Raw genomic sequence first — 21,848 nt, forward strand, 5'->3', positions numbered from 1 at the left:
GTTTTCTGCCACACTTTTCCCTTCCCACAGACTTCCCACTGAGGTGCCTTGATACAGCACTCTGGGAACAGCCTATTCGTTCAGCAATTTCTTTCTGTGTCTTACCCTCTTGCTTGAGGGTGTCAATGATGGCCTTCTGGACAGCAGTCAGGTCAGCAGTCTTACCCATGGTTGCGGTTCTGAGTAATGAACAAGACTGGGAGTTTTTAAAATCCTCAGGAATCTTTTGCAGGTGTTTAGAGTTACGTCGTTGATTCAGATGGTTAGGTTAATAGCTTTTTTAGAGAACCTTTTCATGATATGCTAATTTTTTGAGACAGGCATTTTGGGTTTTCATGAGCTGTATGCCATAATCATCAGTATTAAAACAATTAAAGACCTGAAATATTTCAGTTGGTGTACAATGAATCTGAAATATATGAAAGTTTCATTTTTATCATTACATTATGGAAAATAATGACCTTTATCACAATATGCTAATTTTTTTAGAAGGACCTGTATAATAAGCTTGTGCTTCCACCTACACTTTTTTTTCGGTCTACAATTGGTGTTTTTGTGTTCTTAGTTTTTTTTTACAAAACTGATTTGGTTCAGAATTTGTATGTAAACTTAAGGACAGGACTGGATAAGTCTTTGCTTCTTCTTGCTCCCCTTTTCTAACATTTTTGTTTTGTTTCCAGAATATTTTGGTGGAAATATTTACGTTTTAATTTGTTTATGGTTTTGTTGAAATTTTAACTGTTCGAAAGGAAATAAATAAGTATTATTATTATTATTTAGGGATGCAGATTATTATTATTATTTTTTTTTTAAGAATCTAGATTCTTAGTCCTGATTATTCTGAATCGATTCTAAATGCATATACTTCCGGTAAGATGGCGCCCGTGTACATGGCTTGCAATCCACCTCTGCTGATGGTGTTCGGATTATTTTTGTTTTTTGCATTTCACATCTGTGACATCAACTGTGGTGTATGGCAGACAACAACTTTTGGATCTTCGTTTTTCTGTCACTGAAGTTGCTTATTTGGAACAATATGAGCGTACTTCTGGACCCCCCCCCCCTCCTCCCCCACCCTGCTGGCGGACGTGCCAGCTTACCTTTGCTGTGCTCCTCACCTGCTTGCCCGGAGATATCGCTTCAGACGCCGGGGAAAACATGCTGGTCAGCTGGTGAAGCTTAAAGCTCTGCGCGCTGCATCTTCCTCTCCAGCTGGCGGTCATGGTCTCCATCGCCAGCTTCCTGTGTGCCCGGACCAGGTAAACAACGGGAGTTGTCAGCCGGAGTGCAGCTCGGACCGACCTGGAGGAGCTGTTATTGAAAACCTGCGGCCATTAGCGCACGCTAACTCCACCGCTGCTAGCACCACCGCTGTTAGCTCTACTTCGGACAATATCCGGATGTGTTTGGTCAACGCAAGATCTGTTACCAACAAAACTTTTATCCTCAGGGACTACTTTCAAGAGCACAATTTGGACTTTCTGTGCATCACAGAGACTTGGATGACTCAGGGTGAGTTCAGCGCTTTGACGGAATTACTGCCACCAAACTGTCTGTATTTTAACGCACCGTGACCATCAGGCCGGCACGGTGGTGGATTATTAACAATATTCAAATCAACTTTTGACTGTAAACAACTGCCCATCCCAGTTTCCCACGCCAGCTTTGAGCTGAGCGTCTTTGAACTCGGACATTCACCTCAGACTTTATTTGCACTCGTCTACCGCCCACCTCAGTCTAAGGATTTCATAAATGAGTTTTCTGACTTCTTGGCTGAACTCACACCAAAATATGAGCAATGTTTTCATTATTGGGGACTTTAATTTGCACGTGTGCTGTCCTGAGAAGCCCTTGGTTAAAGACTTTTTAGATTTATTGGACTCATTTAATTTAACGCAGCATGTAAACGGTCCCACCCAAGAGTGTGGAAATACACTGGACCTTGTTTTAACTCATGATATGACTGTTAATAATCTTGTTATTGGTGATAATGTTTTTTAAGACCACATGCCAGTCCGGTTTGAGTTCATCCTCACCCATCTAACTCCTAAGCCGTGCATTCCTGCACGTAGGACCCGGACCATTAACCACTTCACTGCCGCACGTTTCACAGATGTTTATAACTTTGAAATGATAATTCAGGCCCCAGTGTTTCTCACCACCACTGAGGAGCTGACATCCCAGTTCAACTCTGTCTGCTTAAAGACTCTGGATCGTGTTGCGCCTGTCAAAACTAGAAAATCAAAACTGAGAGCAGAACCTTGGCTGAGTGATGTCACCAAGGCCATTAGGCAGCAATGTAGGAGGGCGGAGCGAAAGTGGAGGAAAGACAGGCTGCAGGTCTCTTGTCAAATACTTAAAGAGTTGGCGCCGTTATCAAAAAACAGTGAAAGCTGCTTAATCCAAATACTTCTCTGATATAATTACCTCAAACTCTCACAACCCACGTGTCCTCTTCTCTACCCTAAACTCTGTTCTCCACCTCACTGAACCATCACCTCTGGAAGCCTCGACTGAGCTGTGCGACAACTTCTTACATTTCTTTTTGGAAAAAATTACAACCACCCGGGCTCTCATTTTCCCTCCAACTCAGGATCCATCCATCCCACCTCAATCTGTAGCTCCTTTTGACCATTTTGAACCCATCACTCTATCTTCTCTAGAGCAGGTCATGTGCAACTTGAAACTTTCTGGCTCCCCCTTTGATGTGGTCTCCCCTCGACTACTAAAGGAGGTTTTTCCAACTCTAGGTCCGTCCATTCTTGATATAGTAAACAGTAGTTTATCCACTGGCGTGGTGCCAAAATCCTTTAAACATGCTGCTGTCCAGCCTCTCCTGAAAAAAACCAAACCTTGACCCCTCAGTCGTTTCCAACTACCGGCCTGTCTCCAAACTCCCATTTGTTTCTAAACTACTGGAGAAAATAGTCGAGTCTCAGTTGAAGTGCTTCCTGAAGGATCACGCCATCTTAGAGCTTTTCCAATCTGGCTTTAAACCTCTCCACAGCACTGAAACTGCCCTGCTGAAGGTCTTTAACGACATCTTCAGATTCACAGATACCAGTGATTCTGTGCTGCTTGTCCTGTTGGACCTCACAGCTGCCTTTGACACCATCGACCATGAGATCCTCATTGCTAGGTTGGAGCAGTGGGTGGGCGTCACAGGATCAGCCCTCAATTGGTTCAGATCTTACCTCGCTGACAGATCCTTTTGTGTCTCCATCAAGGATTTTAGTTCAGCAGAGGCAGAGCTTAAATGGGGGTTCCGCAGGTGTCCATCCTGGGTCCCCTCCTATTCTCTTTATACCTGCTGCCGCTTGGTGCTATTTTCTGGAAACACAACATGCCCTTCCACTTCTATGCCGATGACTGTCAAGTTTACTTCCCCCTAAGACACAATGGTACATGCTCTATTCAACTGCTGCTCAACTGCCTGGCTGACATCAGGGACTGGATGGCTTTAAATTTCTTGTTTCAATGAAAAGAAGTCTGAAGTCATGTTCCCTCCCAATGACACAATCACAAACCACTGTATCGACCTCTCTGCTCTAACTCTGTCAGAAAAAAAAAGAGTCACTAATCTGGGCGTGATAATGGACCCTTCTCTGAAGCTTAACAATCATGTAAACATGATTGTTAAATCATGCTTCTTCCAACTGAGGCGGCTGTCTAAACTGAAGCCCATATTGTCCAAAAATAACCTGGAGACTGTAATACATGCATTCATTACATCTGGGCTTGATTACTGCAATTCGCTCCTGTTTGGTATCAGTCAGACCTCCATTGCATGACTACAACTGGTCCAGAATGCAGCAGCCCAATTTTTAACCAGTACAGGCAAAAGAGAGCACATTACACCAGTTTTGGCCTCACTGCACTGGTTACCGATTCACTTTCGAATCCAGTTCAAAATACTCATGTATGTCTACAAATCACTGAACAGTGTCGTCCCCCCCCCCCCTCACATCTCTCTGATCTGCTACAACCGTATGTCCCACCACATTCCCTGAGGTCAGCGGACTAGTTGCTCCTCACAGTTCCAGGAGCTTGTCTTAAGCGCAGAGGTGACAGGGCCTTCTCTGTAGCAGGACCAAGACTCTGGAACGAGTTACCTCTGTTTGTCAGACAGGCCCCCTGCCTCTCGGTTTTCAAGTCCCGTTTAAAAACTCACTACTTTTCAGTAGCTTTCAACACCAGATGGTCTGTGTTTTGATCCTGTATGCTCCACACTGGTTTGTCGTCATTATCTGCATCGTTTTTATGTCTATATTCTGATTTACCACATTTTGTATTTTGCTTGGTGTGTTACCTGTTGTTTTGTCTGTACAGCACTTTGGTTGCTTTGGCCTTGTAGCTGTTTTAAGTGCTTTATAAATAAAGTGGTATGGTATGGTATATAAATCAAATTAAAAATGCACTGCTTTTTTCCGCTCCTACTCTTGAGCGTACTGCATGTCGCATTACGTGTCCACTCAGCCGCCGTATAATTTGGCTGTTTAGGCCACCGTACAGCAAGCTAGTTAGTAAGCTCTCTTTATCTGAATGGAGTCTGCTAGCATGGAGAAGGACAGCGCGATTCAACTTGCTCCTACGTCTTTAAGTCATTCGAATTCTACAATGTTCTGGGGAAGACAGATCTTAACAAGAGCACGGTTGTTTGCAAAAGTGTTAAATAAACTTGCGGTACAGTATTTTGGAAATAGCAGAAAATGCACGGAAGATGAAAAGCGAAAGCACTAGACCAGTGAGCTCTGCAAAAAACTTCCAGCCAATACCCCAATGGCTGCAAAAATTTCCCATTGCGTCACTTGCTATATCACAAAGGATTTACGAGCAAAAAGCTCAGTGGAAGGCGAGTGGTTTAGGTTTATTTTTAATATGCTGGACCCAACGTACGTTATTCCTTCATGCAGCTTTTTTTAGTGATAACGCAGTGCCACAACTCCACCATAAAACAAATATAAAGTGAGAGAAGCTCTGATTAATGCACCAGCTGCACCACAAAGGTAACTGTTTTTTCTCATATTGTACTAAAACTTATAGACAAGTTATACAGGAAGGATCTCAGGCTAAAATAATAAAAAACCTGAAGGATCTGGAAAAACTAAAATGAGCTCAGGAGAGGACAGATGATAAAGCATTGACATAACTTCACAAACAAGAAATTAACAAGATACAAAATGAACAAATACATTAAAACATGGCAACATACGAAGACTTAGAGTTTAAAATATACAATGTTGAAGATGTGATTGATACAAATTTTTTCCCTGAAATAAAAGACTGTGAATATTACAATGAAGAACAGTTTAATGACATCAATATAACAAATGGAGGTCTCTCTATTATTCACTTTAATAGTAGAAGTTTAAATGCAAATATATCCAAAATAACAGATTATTTAAAACAGCTAAACAGAACCTTTACAATAATAGCACTGTCAGAGACATGGCTCAACGATGAAAACACAACTAATGTTCACATGGAAGGTATGAATTATATCATGTGAACAGAAGCAACAAAAGAGGTGGTGGAGTGGCTCTATTTGTTAAAAATGAAATAAAATGTAAGTTAATTAATGAAATGTCAATAATTGTTGATAATATCATGGAAATAATAACAATAGAAATAATAAAAAAAATGATAAAAACATATTGATAAGTTGTGTATATCGATCTCCAGGATCAAATATAGAAATATTCACTGATAAAATCGTACAACTATTGGACAAGTTTTAATAAAAGCATTTTTTTTCTGTGGAGACTTTAATATTGACCTGAGAAATAAAACAGATTCAAATAACATCAGTACATTTACAAATTCATTGTATAGTTTAAATCTTTATCCGTTAATATCAAAACCAACAAGAATTACAACTCATAGTGCTACAATAATCGATAATATTTTCACAAATATAACAAATGGGGATGTGATAGGAGGTATTTTAATGAGTGATTTGAGTGATCACTTACCAGTTTTCATCATTTATAAAAAAGATCAAAGCATTACAAAAGAATTTACAATTAAGAAATAAATAAACACATCAAAAAAAGCATTGGACAAATTAAAAGATGATTTACATAAACAAATCTGGAAAGACGTGTATGTTGATGATGTGAACAGATCATATGATGAGTTTATGAATATTTTAGGAGCTCAATATGAAAAGAATTGTGTGCAAAATAATTGTACAAAGAGAAATGTTGTTGACCAACCATGGATGACGAAAGGGTTGAGAAATGTTTGTAAAAAAAATAATTATTTGTATACATGTTTCTTGAAATTGAGAACACAAGAGGCCGAAGAGAAATATAAGAAGTATAAAAATAAATTAGTAGGGGTTATAAGGAAACACAAGAAGGAATATTATAGTGATTTATTAAATAAAAGTAATGGTGATATGAAAGCAACATGGCGAGTAATAAATAGTGTTCTGAAAAGTCATAAAGCAAAAACAGGTATTTCACAATATTTTTTGAAGGATGATGATGAAATCCATGATGAAAATGATATTGTAAATGGATTTAATCATCATTTTGTGAACGTTGGATCAAGACTTGCAGCTAAAATACCAAAAGTAGACAATAATGTGAACCATTCAGTTATAAGTTGTGACAACAGTATTTTTCTTAATGGAACTGACAAAGAAGAAATAATGAATGTAGTAAAAAATCTTACAGATAAGAGATCAAAAGACTGGGTGGACATGGATATGATGTTTGTAAAGGACATAATGAGTTATGTTATCGAGCCGTTTACATATATTTGTAATTTATCATTTTCAAAAGGAATATTTCCAGACAATATGAAAGTAGCTAAGGTAGTTCCTCTCTTTAAAAATGGTGATAAATGTATGTTAAATAATTATAGACCAATATCCTTATTACCACAATTCTCAAAAATTCTAGAAAAACTATTTGTGACCAGATTAGATAAATTTATTACTAAACAAAACATTCTAAGTAGCAGTCAGTCTGGGTTTAGAGCAAAAAACTCTACATCAATGGCTCTCATGGAAATAATAGAACAAATAACTACTGCTGTCGATCAAAAACAGTATTGTGTTAGTATTTTTGTTGATTTAAAAAAAGCATTCGATACTATTGACCACACTATTCTCCTTGAAAAATTAAATAAATATGGTATAAGAGGACCAGCATTACACTGGGTATCTAGCTATTTGAAAGATAGGAAACAGTTTGTACAAATAAATGGTGTAAGATCTGACCTGTGCAATATCACGTGTGGAGTTCCTCAAGGCTCTGTACTTGGACCAAAGTTATTTATTTTATATGTGAATGACTTAGTGAATGTATCAGGACTCCTCAAATGTGTCCTTTTTGCAGATGACACCACATTTTTCTGTTTGGGTAAAGATGTAAAACTGATGTTGGAATTGATGAAGACAGAATTTGATAAAATACAAACTTGGTTTAAACTTAATAAATGATCATTAAATTTAGATAAAACTAAATACATGATATTCAGTAACAAAAAGAGAACTGTTGATGATCCATTTAAAAGTGAGGGTGTTGAGATTTGTAGAGTTAATGAGATTAAATTTTTGGGTGTAATCATTGATGAACAGCTAACATGGAAGAATCATAAATTCTGTAAGAATAAAAATATCTAAATGTATTGCAGTTCTATACAAAGTCAGGGAATTATTAAATGATAAAGCTCTGTACATGTTGTATAACACAATCATTGTTCCACATTTAATCTATTGCATTGATGTTTGGGGGAAAGCGTGTAAAACATTTACAAAACCTATTTTTATTTTACAGAAAAGAGCTGTAAGAATTATCACCAGAAAGCATTACTGTCACCCATCAAGCACATTATTTTATCAACTGAAGTTATTGAAGTTCCATAATTTGGTAGATTACAGTATTTTATCAGTTATGTATAGGGCTCAAAATAACACATTACCATTAAATATCCAAAGAAATTTTGTTAAAAGACAAAGTTGTTACAATCTTAAGGGGGTAGAAATATTTGTCAAACAAAATTCAGAACTAGTCTGAAGGGAAGGTCTACCTCAATCCAAGGAGTTGGATTGTGGAATGGTCTAGAGAGTGATGTGAAAAATGCCAAGTCAATGTGTACATTTAAGAAAAAGATCAAAGCTGGATTGTTAAAAAAGTATATATGAAGTAGCTTAGTGTGTGTTTTGTATTAGAATCTTGTGGTGTTTCTAGTGTAAAATACTTCCATACAGCAGACATGTTTAGATGAAAAGTTTGTTAGCTGTTAGCCACAGTGCTACTCGCTCAGTCCTCACATTGCAGCTGGATGCAAACTATGAACTGGATTTCCTGAATGTGAGGCGGGTCTTATTACTCTGGGTTCATGAGACACGCCTCCATTCAGGAAATCCATTCCATAGTTTGAAGCCAACATGCATCATGGATTGGAAATCACTGCAAGTTGGATCGGAAAATGGATCTGTCACATTGTCACCGATACTCGATCCAGAAGTTTTTCTGATATCGGTACCGATATTTATATCGGATCGGTGCATCTCTACCCCAAACCTTATTGTCCTCAAGCTTCATGAGAAACATCATTTAGATGAGTAGTGTTGATCACAAGTAAAAAAGTCCAGTGGTGATGTTTTTTATTTCTCTATAAACACAAATAGTGCCGACCTGACGCTCTGTGTTAAAGTGTATTAAAGTTAAAATGTCTCTAAAACCCACAGCTGAATTTACACAAACTTGATGAGAAACATGTTTTAATGCGTTGAATTAAAGGAAATCTATGTGAAATGCTGCTTTTTTGTACACTAGTGTACACTTTTTTTATGCCCGCGTACCTACACACATCAGTGTCCCCCCCCCACCCACACACACACACACACACACACACGTTACGGATGTTTTTGATGCCCTTGCACTGAACCCCTCACTGGCTCTGATGTGTGTCCCATCGGTGTATGAATGTTATAAAGCTCTAATTAGTCTCTGTATAGATCTAGTAAAGTGCTGTGAGGGCACCGATTGTGTTGTAAAGCGCTTTGTGTATCTTTATAAGACAGAAAGGTGCAATATAAGTACAGTCCATTTAGATGCCTGTGATTGTGGATTGTCACATTTTTGTTAAACACTTGTTTTAAGGCAAAATGTCAAATGATCTGAATCCTGCTGCAATATGACAATAACAGAAATATTATGAACTCAATGAACAAATTCCCGCAAACAGCCGTGTACTAGTGTCTTATGTCTGTGAGCTTCAGCATACCTATCTCGTGCCTCAGCATTCCCTCTAGCCAGTGCTGCCGAGCCCCAGCCAAGTTGATGGTAAGAGTGGGACGGCAGTTCTCCACCACCATCATCGCCTGTGACAGCAGCTTGTCGGACAGACAAACAACAACCTGAAGACACAAATGTGCAGTATTCATGAATTTCTGCAGCTTGCTGAGCTTCTTAACCTCAGTGGGTTTTTGTTGTTTTTGGGGGTAGGGATGGGGGTGGGCATGTTTTACTGAAATGGCTGCTGCTTTACTTGCTTTTAAAATCTGTCACTTCACACCTTTAAAAACAAAACTTGCATAACAGAAGAATAATTATCTTTCATTTAACAGAAAGTACAGAGATTTAGAAGGTGAATCAACACTAAACACTGTACCACAATCTTGATCCCAAACAGTCATCACCTACATTTAACTACACAAAAAAATGGAAAAGTTATGCATTAAATAATGTGTTTCAGCTTTCAACAATTCCTGAACTTCAGCTGGTGCAGCAAAGAGCTCCAGCCCCAAAAAATGTTGATGAAGTACAATACAGAGGCTTGAACATAATATTGGGTTTACAAAACTGTTTAAATCATATTTTTCTGATAGATGTGTTTGTTCATATCATTAATGAATCTTCTTCCTATACCAGTTAGTCATGGGGTTCCTCAAGGTTCAGTGATTGCACTAATACTCTACATTCTATATGATTCCATTAGGCAGTTATTAGATGGCACAACATACATTTTTATCCAACAAAGTTAAGTCAGGTCCTCTAGATGGTTTTTTTTTAGTGTGTTGAAACGTTTCGACTTTCATCCAAAAGACTTCATCAGTCCGAGGAGCCATAACAAACTCAGTCACATAAGTAGCACATTCTCATAGTGGGCCAACCTAGTTTGATGGTGACGAGATGGTTTCTGGAGTCCGCCCTCTTCCCCGTCGACTCCTCTGAGGTATCAATGGCCAGTGGTTCAAAACATCAAAGTTCCTCAAAATTCTACACAAAATACCCCTTTATGACAATGTGAAAAAAATGTTGTTTTATTTTAGATTTCTGCAAATTTATTAAAAATAGAAAAATAGAACCACATTTTTGTAAGTATTCACAACCTTTGTCATGAAACTCAAAATTTAGCTCAGATGCATCCAGTTTCCAGAGATTATCCTGGAGATGTTTCTACAACTTAAAATGGAGTCCACCTGTGGTTAATTCAGTTGATTGGACTTGATTTGGAAAGGCACACATCTTTCTATATTAGGTCCCACAGTTGACAGAGCATGTCAGAGCACAAACACTACAATCACCAAGCACAAAGTCAAAGGAATTGTCTGTAGACCTCCAAGACAGCACTGTGTTGAGGCACAAATCTGGGGAAGAATACAGAAACATTATGGCAAGCCCTTTTAACATAAAATCATGTAGTCTGACTATCTGTAGTTACATTTTAGATAACTTAAATTGAATTTTGACTAGGAACAATTACATTTTGACTAGTCAAAATGTAATTCAAGACATCTTAAATAACTAATATGTCTAGTCATAAATCAATTTCAGACATCTGGAATGTAAGCGTGGCGAATCCGATTTTATGTTAAAAAGGCTTGCCACAGTAACATTTCTGCTGCTTTGAAGGTCCCAATGAGCTCAGTGGCTTCCCATCATTCATAAATGGAAGAAGTATGGAACCACCAGGACTCTTTGTAGAGTTGGCTGGCCTTCTAATCTGAGTGATTGGGGAAGAAGGGCCTTAGTCAAGCAGGTGACCAAGAACTCAATTGGCATTCTGTCAGAGCTCCAGCATACCTCTGTGGAGAGAGGAGAACCTTCCAGAAGGACAACCATCTCTGCAGCAATCCACCAATCAGGTTGTATGGTAGAGTGGTCAGACAAAAGTCACTCCTTAATAAAAGGAACATGGCAGCCCGTCTGGAGTTTGACAAAAGGCACCTGAAGGGCTCTCAGACCATGAGAAACAAAACTCTGATGTGACAATGATTGAGCTCTTTGGCATGAATGCCAGGCATCATGTTTGGAGGAAACCAGGCACCGCTCATCACCAGTTCAATACCATCCCTACAGTGAAGGATGGTGGTGGCAACATCATGATGTGGGAATGTTTTTTCACAACATGAACTGGCAAACTAGGCAGGATAGAAGGAAAGATGAATGCAGCAGTTTACAGAGACATCCTGGATGAAAACCTGCTCCACAGCTCTCGTGACCTCAGACTGGGACGAAGGTTAATTTTTCAGCAGGACAATGACCCAAAGCACATGGCCAAGATCTCAAAGGAGTGGCTTCAGGAACACTCTGTGAAGGTCCTGAAGGTGGCCAAGAAAGAGTCCAAGTGAAGTGCTGTGAATTATTTCCGAATGCACTGTATAAGGCTAAGTCACACCGGAAATTGATGCTAGCCTGCCGATGAGGGCATTCAAATATTCTCAGTGAAAAACCTTGTGCTTTTTACTTATGTGGTGTCCTTGCAAAATCCTTGCAACTCCTTTTCCCCGAACCTGGACAGGATACCTCCTGAGTTTTACCTTGTAGTTTTCTTCCTCATCAGCCTGTAAAATCACAGATAAGATTATCATTGACTCAGCCACCTTCCAGACCTACTGATCTCCAACCTGAACTTGCGCCGCATATCAAAAAACCATCACTACTCTGAGCCTAGAATCCTCTGCTGCCACTCTCCAAGCCTAAAAAATATAATCACATTAAGATTATGTTCAATTACTTTTATGATTGCCACCTTATATGAAATCATCATACTCAACATTCTCCATGTTCTGCAAGTCTGCCAGTCCTTGGTCCTGTCACGCACCTGTAAAAATAAACCACTGTCCTTTTTAAGTCTGTGTCCTTGATTATACATGGTTTCAGAACTACAAACTTTGGGTTAAAAAAAAAGCAATTATTACAAAAAAAAAAAAAAAAAATGACAGAACGGTCCAGCCATGACCACAAACCCCAGAGTACATCTGACACCAAAAGGGTTCATCTAACTTTTACTTACTTAAAATAAGAAAATCAAAGCAATGTTTCTGCCCATCAAAAAATGATTAAGCAACAACAAACAGTAAGCTCTGATACAAAGGAATTAGGCAGCATCATGTTTGCCATCAATCAAAAAGTGTCAGCACTTCTTTCTCATTCTCTGAATCCATCACCTCCTTCATCTCCTGTGCAAGTTACCCACTTTCACACCCAGTGTGTCAGCTAACTGGGAGTAAATTATTCACTCTCCACAGGTATTTGATGGCAAACCAAATTGCTGTAAGGATATATTACACTGTAGCCACACCTTTATTTCCCAGGTCCCAGTTACACCCGACAATAGCAAAAATATACAGTAAAAAGAAACAGTATATAAGGATCTAAAATATACGCTAAACAAATGCCAAACGAGACACTAAAAGATTTAAGACATACACTAACACTAATAATGCAAAACAATACGGCGTAACAACAGCAGCCTAAAGATGAGTCTGTGTGAGCAGATGGGTACAAATGAATGAACATAGTAGCATAAAATAATCAGCAGCATGAAATCAGCAGCATAGATAATCAGCAGCACATATCACCAGTCAAAGTGGCATTACAGGTTTTTTTTTTCTACAGTGGTTATCCTAGTTAGGGATTTATGAGTTTAACAGCATCAGCGTAGAAGCTGTTCCTCAGTCTAATGATTCTAGACTTAATGCTCTGCATCCTTCTGCCTGAGGGGAGTGGGATGAGAACAGGGTATGTGGTGAGAACAGGTAGAAGAGAACGTAAGAGAGGTAGAGATGTGCACTTGAACGAAGAGGAATGAAAGTCAGCTGTAGTAAGACAGAGTACATGTGTGTGAATGAGAGGGAGACAGGTGGAACAGTGAGGCTACAAGGAACAGAGGTCACAAAGGTGCAGGACATCAAGTACTTGGGGTCCACTGTTCAGGAAAATGGGGAATGTGGTAAAGAGGTGAAATAGAGAGTCCAGACAGGATGGAGTGGAGTGGAACAAATTGAAAGTAAAATTGGGTTTCTCTTTCAGAAATAGATCCTGTCTAAATTTGAATGCTAGGAAACACCTTGTAACTGTTACATTCCTTCCCTCCATTGACTATGGAGACATTATTTACATGAATGCTCCTGCAACCACCTTACAGATGTTGGATGCTATCTTTCATGGTGCGTTAAGATTCATAACTGGCTGTGACTATCGTACTCATCATTGCACTCTGTATTCATTGGTCAACTTGTCATCCTTAACTTCACGCAGACTCTCACCCTAGTACATTTTCATCTTTAAATCACTTTTTGGTTTGTTGCCTTCATATATCTCCTCCTATATGTCACGCAGTCAGTGCAGCTATAATGTATGCTCCCAAGACATCTTTCCCTGCAGTGTCCCATCAGTGCAGGCCAAATTTGGCAAAAGGGCCTTCTCTTACTCTGCACATGTAACCTGGAACAGCTTGCAAAAAGATCTGAAACTCTCGACCTTGACCTCCTTAAGGTATTTTAAACTACTGTTGTTCAATGCAAAAGTCAATGCAGATATGTTCCTGTTATTAGTATGTTACACCATTTTATAATGTAGCATGTTTTTTTATTTTGTTTCATATAACTTTTTATATACTTTTCATTTTATATGCTTTCATATGAATGTTTATTGTTGTGTATACCCCATTTATGGTTTTTGTTTAAACCAGGTCTTGCTTGTAAAAGAGTCCTTGTGACTTATGCCCCTTTTCCATTAGTACCTGTAGTACCGGTACAGCACGGCTCTACTCTACTCAGTAAGGTACAGGTTGTGTTTCCATTATGCTTTCAGTACCGGTTCCAGTGGGCGGGGTTCAAATTGACGTCACCACCTCTCACCAGCTGGTGGCGCTGAGACGCTGAAACTGTTTTCAGTACAGGGTGAGAATTTATTTTGAAGTTGTGTGTATGTATGTATGTATGTGTGTATGTATGTGTGTGAATATATATATATATATATATATATATATATATGTATTTATATACATATGTATGTATTTATATATATTCATATATATTTATATACACATATGTATTTATATATATTCATATATATTTAGATACACATGTGTTTATATATATTCATAAGTAATTAGATACATATGTATTTATATATATTCATATATATGTATTTATATATTTATATACATATATGTATTTATATATTTATATACATATATGTATTTATATATACTCATATATATGTATTTATATATTTATATACATATATGTGTCACGAATCACGTTCCATAGATTATATTTTCTGTCACCCTGATCACCCTTTAAAGTTTGCAATAGCTATTTTCTGTAAGTTTCATTCATTCTGTCCACTCAGGTAATGTTTGTTTATATGTACATGAGTTTTAGTTTGTCTTCTTTGCATGCTGGTTGAGGGTGATGTCACGGTTGTTTAGTTTTGTCTTGACTGCAGCCAGCAGCAGCTGATTGAACTCAACTGGCTGCACCTGTCTCTCTCACCCTTTAAAAGCTACACTCTTTCTCTTCTTCGGTGCCCGGTAGTTGAAAACAGTTCACTGTAAGTAGATACCTCGCGCTACTAATCCTGCCTAGTTTCCCCTTAGCCTTTCATGTCCCGTTGTCATAGTTTACCTGTCTCCTCGTTCCTGTCCCTCTCCTGGTTCCTGTCCTTCCCTCTTGGCTTGACCTCCCGGCTCCTGAACCCACGACTTACCTGGATATCGTCTTTCGCTCGACCCATTGGATTACCACGTCTTCTGTCTTCGGTTCTGACCTTTGCCTGCACGACTACGCTTCCTCGTCTTCTCCTCCGGTACCTCCTGTCATCTGTTCTCCGGTTTTGGACCCAGGCTTGTGTGACTACGTCTCTGCGCTCAACGGACTCACCACCCACCTGTCGCTGCGGCCAGCTGCAGCCCCTCACCGGACTCAGCCCCTCCTGCAGTGGTCCGGATCTGTTTGGACTGCGTTACTCTCCAGAACCCCCAGGATCATCTGAGACGGTTAGTGGTCCTTCTTATTTGACTTTTCTGCTCCCCATAATCTCCTGCACGACCACTAACCGATCTCTATCTCATAGACTTGTCCCTGATCCGGAACCAGTACCAGAACCCGAACCCAAACCAGAACCAACACCAGAACCGGTCCAATTATTTTTATTCTCTTCATTTGTGTGGTGATTTTGGTCCAAACTAAAAGGGGTTCATTACATATATGTATTTATATATACACAAATATGTATTTATTTATATTCATATATGTATTTATATATTATATACATATATGTATTTATATATATTCATATATATGTATTTATATATATTCATATATATGTATTTATATATTATATACATATATGTATTTATATATATTTATATATATATATATATATATATATATATATATATATGTATGTGTTTATATATATACATATGGATGTATTTATATATTTTTATACATATATATGTATTTATTTATATACATATATGTATATATATATTATAGTAATGTCTGGACAGCTTTGCTGCGGACGTACTACTAATTAATTATTCTTACAGCTAGTTCAAGCACAAAGAATATTAATTGTTTAATTAACAACGGGGGCAGCACGGTGGCGCAACTGGTAGAGCTGCTGCCTCTCAGCGAGCAGGTCCTTGGATCAAACCCCGGTCCAGGGGCCTTTCTGGGTGGAGTTGGCATGTTCTCTCCGTGCATGCATGGGTTTTCTCCGGGTACTCCGGTTTCCTCCCACAGAACAAAAACATGCATGTTAGACTGATTGGTAACTCTAAATTGTCCCACCAATACCAGTTGCTACCAGTTGCAAAATGGGAGTCAGATTTATCAATCAATTCTGACCAAAACACCTGGTCTCAAATATGTTTAAGAACATTTAAAATGACTAGAATCTCCAACTTAGATGTTACCCTGGAAAAAAATACATGTCGCATGATTTTCACTGCCTTATGCATCGCAAAGAAAACCATACTCCTGAATTGGAAAAATAAAAATAATCTTAGCATTAATCAGTATAAAAATCTTCTGTTAGATCATATTAGTCTTGAAACAGCATCTGCCGACACATTGGATCAATCTCTCTGGGCTCCTTTGATCGGCTCCGTTACATAGTGAGAGTGGGCAGTCTGGGATCTGACCTTGTGGGGCCTTGAGTTTGATGTGGAGGCGGGTGTATGGGTTTGGGGCGCCGGGGGGGTTGCCGGGGGGCTGGGCTGTTGAGGGTACCTGGGCAGGGGGGCACTGCTTTCGCCCTGCGGAGGGCCTGGGTGGTTCTGGGGGATGTCTGCTGGTGGCTGCATGCGGGCCCTCAGGTGGTCTGTGGCGGCGGTCGTGGGTCACTGAGCTGGTAGCCTGGCTGTGCTAGGGTGGGTTCGGGGTGAGCGTCCTCGGACTTGGGCCTGTGGGGATCGGGGATCTTGGGCTCTGGCGAGTGGGTTGCTGGGCTCTGGGCCGGCTTGCGCACTGGTGCCCGGTTCTGGGCAGGGGCCTTCGGCTCGCTGGTAGGTTGTGGGTTCATGGGCTGGGGGATTGGGTGTTTGGGGGCGTGACCATTGGCCCCTAAGAGGGGGTAGTTTGACCCAGCCTAGGTGTCTAGTGTGCTATGTGTTTTGAGAGATGTCCGAATGAGGGGTGGGTGTAGTATTTCTTCTGGAGTGGGGACTGGGTGGATGTCCTTGGGGGCGGCCCGGGACTGTGCATGGCCAACTGGCTGGCCCCTTTCCTGTGCTGGGGGCTCGCTCCCGGTGCTTCCTGGCTCTGTCGGCGGTTGGGCGGGCGCTCTTGGCCGGGTCGTCCTGGTGGGGTTTGGCTTCATCTGGTGGCGGGCTGACTGCGGTTTGTGGGGGTCTTGGTGGCCCTCGGGTGTGTGGGCTGCTGGTACTGCTTCTGGCGGCCCTTGGGGCTCTGTCCCTCTCTGGTCTGGATCTCAGCGGGCCTGGCGGTCCAGATGGAGAGGTGTCTTGGCCTCAATCCCTGGGTGGACCTTGGGGAATTGGGGGGGGGGGGGGCTGTTGGGTCAGTGGGGGAGCTGACTCCCTGTGGGAGCATTTGCTCTCACAGTTTTTTCTCCCCATCCCTCACCATGCACATCCACCCTCTTCATTTCAATTCCACACATTTAGGATTGTTTGGGCTTGGGTGTGCCGCAAAAATTTTGCATCTCTGTTGACCATAGCCACCTGGGACTCAATTTTATTGTACACCTTAGACATTCACTCATAACATCCTCATGACATTCACATATAGGAACTTGAGGTGGGCACTATAGCTATGGGTGGTGGGATGACTTTACTATCGCCCCCTGTGCCTGTACTCACTTACAATGCTTGCATTTAGACACTAGGGTTTGGATAGAGTTGGGGTGGAGGGGAAACTGGCATCATGCCAGCCTTTGCTCCTTATTCTTTCCTTTTTAATGGCACTATACAACAACACACATCAACAGCACATCTAGGGGCGGGGGTGTATGTGTCGGGGTCTTATTCTCTTTTTTTTTCCTCACCCCCCTAGTTCCCTAACTGCCATTCCGGGGGTGGGGTCCGGGAGAAGGGCAGGCCGTCGGGTGTTGACCAGGACTATGTGGGGGTTTGGGGTCTGGGGGATTGCCGTGGGCGGTGCTGGCGCTGTGCTCTCCCTGGGGTTGTTTGGACTCCCTGAGCTTGGCTCTTGGGTGCCATGGTTGGCCCGCTGGCCGGGGTGGCTGCCAGGGCCTGGTGAGCAGTCGGTTGTGGGCGCGTGCTTGGTTGTTGGCAGTGTGTGGGGGTGGTTGGTGGCGTGACCTCTTCATGCCGGGGGGTGTCCTGTCGGCTGGGCGTGGCCAGGGCAGGATCTGGGATATTGGCTCCTCTCCGCTCGAGAATGAATGGGTCTACCTCCTGGGTTTGGGCATGGGCTGCCCCCTGTAGAGGACGGGTACATGTCTTGGATCAGGGGGGTATAGAGTGCGTATCGGGAATAAGAATGAAATGTATCGTTATTGTATGTCTTTGAGTGAGTGAGTGTGAGAATGAGGCTGGGACTGTGTGATTGTGTCTGTGTATGAATGGGTATTTGTTAGGCCGAGACTCGGACTGCCCCCTCTTTGATACAACTGGGGGTGCTTGGCATCGCGCTCCTATCGCGCGGCCCCCTGGTGGGGTGTGCCCTTGCCTGTCGGAGCGCTTGGGGCCCTTGGTGTCGAGAGCTGGGCGCTTGGGCGTGTGTCGGCTCGGCCTGGTGTCTGCCTGGTGGGGCTCGGGTCCTCTGGCCCTGTCAGGCCTTGGCCTGGGTGCGTCCTCGGTGCCTGTGCCTCGGTGCCCGGGCCTGGAACTGCATCGGTGTGGCGGGTTCCCACGGGTTCCCGCGGGGGCCTATGTAGTGAACTTAATCTGGTGTCACGACTAAGCCTAAGGTCAAAACCCTTGACCTTAAGAACCTTGTGGGACAGGAACTGTCATTTTATTGATTTGAATCCAGAAATACAGGTTCACCCATCCTGAGACTTTCTTTCTTGAAGATTCAAGTGAAAAGAACACTCTCTTTTTATTATCATTACTATTTTACAAATGTTGATAATCAAAGTGTCTTAGTTCAAACCATTTTAGATGTTGCAGTGAACTAATCAATTTTATTAACTGTGTAATGATTTTTTCTCATGCAAAGTTAGAATTCATGTTGAGGTCTGTTACAGATTTTTATGCATTTTCTGATTTCTGCCTTTGAATGAGCAAGTGTAAGTTGGTCCAAGGTTGGAGTCAAACGCAAAACAAGTTGTTGGAACGAACTGTCATGTTTTTAGAATCCTCTCAGACATAAATATAGAGGTTTTGCACCTGTTTCTGAAACGCGCCAACACAAAACTCTCTCTGTCTGTGAGAACATTTCTGATCTTTCCATAACAATTCTTGCTGCATTCTAACCTTTTACGTCACAAAACACACCCCGTCTGGTTGGTTCTGGCCAATGGGAATACTCCCAGATGGACCGGAAAAACAGCTCTTTAAAATGTCAGTACTTCCTGGTTTACTCGGCTCTGCTCAGATCTGTAAACTACTCAGTTCTGTTGAAGCTCTGGAGAAGTTCTGTTGGGTTCTGATGGAGAAGTTCTGCGGCGCGGACAGTGCTGATATGTCCTAGTGCTGGACAGTTCTGTGAGAGACGGGATGATCCTGACATGACAACAGAGCTCTTCCGAGTTCCATGGGATTATAACATTTTCACTCGCCACTACTTCTGACGATTCACAGCATCCTAAGGAGACGCTGGACAGGTAGCGTTAACGGAGCTCCATATCTGCTGATTAACCTCAGAAAGGTAATGAGTCAAGTTTCCTACCAAGCGTACCGGGGAGAGCTGGGTTCTGATGGAGAGTGTCAATTCTGGTGAACACTTCCCCTCCCATACCATCTTTACTCCCTCTAAACTTTTCTCATCTTTAAACTTTTCTATCAAGTAGATATTCTTCCAGATATTTAGAAATGTCTGTGTAAAATGCTCATCCACATCCGTGTGGGTAAAAGATCATAATTGTACAGTTTCATAAATGTCTGTGGTGAAGCAACGGAAAAATCATGGCCGTATGATTTTTCCTGATTGATTGCTTATGTTGTTATTTTCATAATTTGCCAAATTAATGTAAATGTTTGATGTTAAACTTTGATTCTGTAAATAAATGACCGCATTCATTTTGATGGGTCAAACATAAATGACGTCTCACGTTTGCATTTCATTAAATTCAATGCACGTTTTATTCAGTTCAGAAAAATGAGGAATCCGCGTTAATTGATGAATATATCTGAGCATCTGTTCATCTACACCTATGAGTTTGTTGCTGTTGGCTCCGGGGGGGGTCACTGTGTGTGGTCGCTGGTGGGGATCTTCCGGTTCTCCCCTGTGGTCCGATCTGGGGGGTGGGTGAGTGGTTCGTCCTGTGTGGGTGGCCCTGGGGGCTCCGCGGTCGGGGTCCTTCCTGGGGTCTTGGGCTCTGGTCCCCCCTTTTTTGGCTGCCTCTGGTCTTGGGGGTCGGGTCTCTGCTGCTTCACGGTTACTATTAAAGGTTTTATTAGAGAAGCCTTATACACTTATGCATGCTCACAACCACACACAAATAGATGCAGGGATGCTTATGTAGGCTTTATATGTAGATATATAGATATATAGATATGTATATGAATGTATATTCATGTGTGTGTATGTATGTATGTATATAGGCATAGGTATGGGTATATATATTTATGGAAACTTATTGCAAAGCCATGAATATTTTAAGTTCTTTATACATATGTATTTTGTTGCTGTGTTTTGTCATGTTCTTTGCAAGTGAACAGACAATGGCCGAGTGTTTTGCTGTGTGCTCTCTTTGTGTATGTTTCTTGTATTTTGGAGTCTTACTTTGTCTTTTCTTTCTTTCTATCCTATTAAAAAAAAAACTACACTAGATAATCACTAGAATAAATATTTCATAATAATGGTGTGGAGAGGATGGCTGTAAGAGGAGAAGGGAGGCCATCTATTAAAAATTTTTTTTAATTAATTTAAAAAAATGTAACATTAAAACATGTACACTTGGTTTGCTGATCTGTTTCTGATTAATAAACTTGGCAGGTTCAAATAACAAAACAACAGAATATTACTGATGGAGAATGATTCATCTCTGAAGGCACTTAACTTGATTTAATGGCGAATAGAAGTTTAAAGAGAAGGAGTAAAGTTTAAAGATTTAAAGAGAAGGTTTAGATGGATGAAGGAAGATGTGTTGACCCAGAATGGCACCCTTCTTTCGACACCAGCTCACCCTGTGACTCCGCTGGAATGGACGGACCCTTGGCACATGGTCCAATTCCATACTCCAAAGCTGACATTCAGTAAGAACTGAAAGTTCCTGTACGACTCACTGTAAGACTGAATCTCATCTTGGACTGTAAGACTTAAAGTTCCAGGAAGACTGGGCAGACTGAATAGTTCCAAGAAGTGTTGACTTTTAAAGGGTATCCACTTCCTGTTACGTGGTACTTCCTGATTGGTTAGCACAACCAGCAGGGGTGTAGTTTTAATGATGTCAGAGGGTTATTAGGAGTCAGCAGACAGCAGAAATGTTTTTAAGAACGGTTAGTACAGACAGGAAAATATTTTGAAGAAATGACAGACTTTGCAGGTGCCAGTTTCTTATTTACTGTCTGAGAGTTTAAAAAACAAGGCACTTCGTTCTCATAACTTGTGCTCTGACATTTGACCGACATTAAATCCACTCCTCACACAGACAGAAGAGTAAATGCACACTTACTTCGTAAATAGACATTTAACTTGTATGATCTAAGTCTAATGAGGTTTAAAAATCATTAATACTGTTTCACAGTGGATTTAAATGAGTGGAGTTTTTCAACAATAGAAATGGTATGAACTAAACACATTTTTGATTATCAAGATATTGTAAAATAGTAATGATAATAAAAAAAGAAGAGTGTTCTTTCAATTGATTAATTCAGGATACAATTAAATAGTCTCTTGTTGAGATAATTTGCATTTCTGGATTCAAATCAATGAAATAACAGTTCCTGTCACCTGAAGGTCTTCAGAGACAGATTGATGTAGGAGGTCTAGTTCACTA

At 40.8% G+C, this 21,848-nt stretch overlaps 1 protein-coding gene across 2 annotated transcripts in view; it reads right to left on the minus strand.

The window, feature by feature from the left end:
• Positions 1–21,848, minus strand: part of LOC119425030 (uncharacterized protein KIAA0895-like) — a 368,058-nt gene that overhangs the window by 221,377 nt on the left and 124,833 nt on the right. For both annotated transcript variants that reach the window (XM_037692563.1, XM_037692556.1), the window contains one exon: positions 9,244–9,376. In XM_037692563.1, the coding sequence (XP_037548491.1) occupies positions 9,244–9,376 (133 nt within the window). The remainder of the gene's footprint in view (positions 1–9,243; positions 9,377–21,848) is intronic.

Source organism: Nematolebias whitei, chromosome 2 (assembly GCF_014905685.2).
Source record: "Nematolebias whitei isolate Nwh7 chromosome 2, NemWhi1, whole genome shotgun sequence".
NCBI lineage: Eukaryota > Metazoa > Chordata > Actinopteri > Cyprinodontiformes > Rivulidae > Nematolebias > Nematolebias whitei.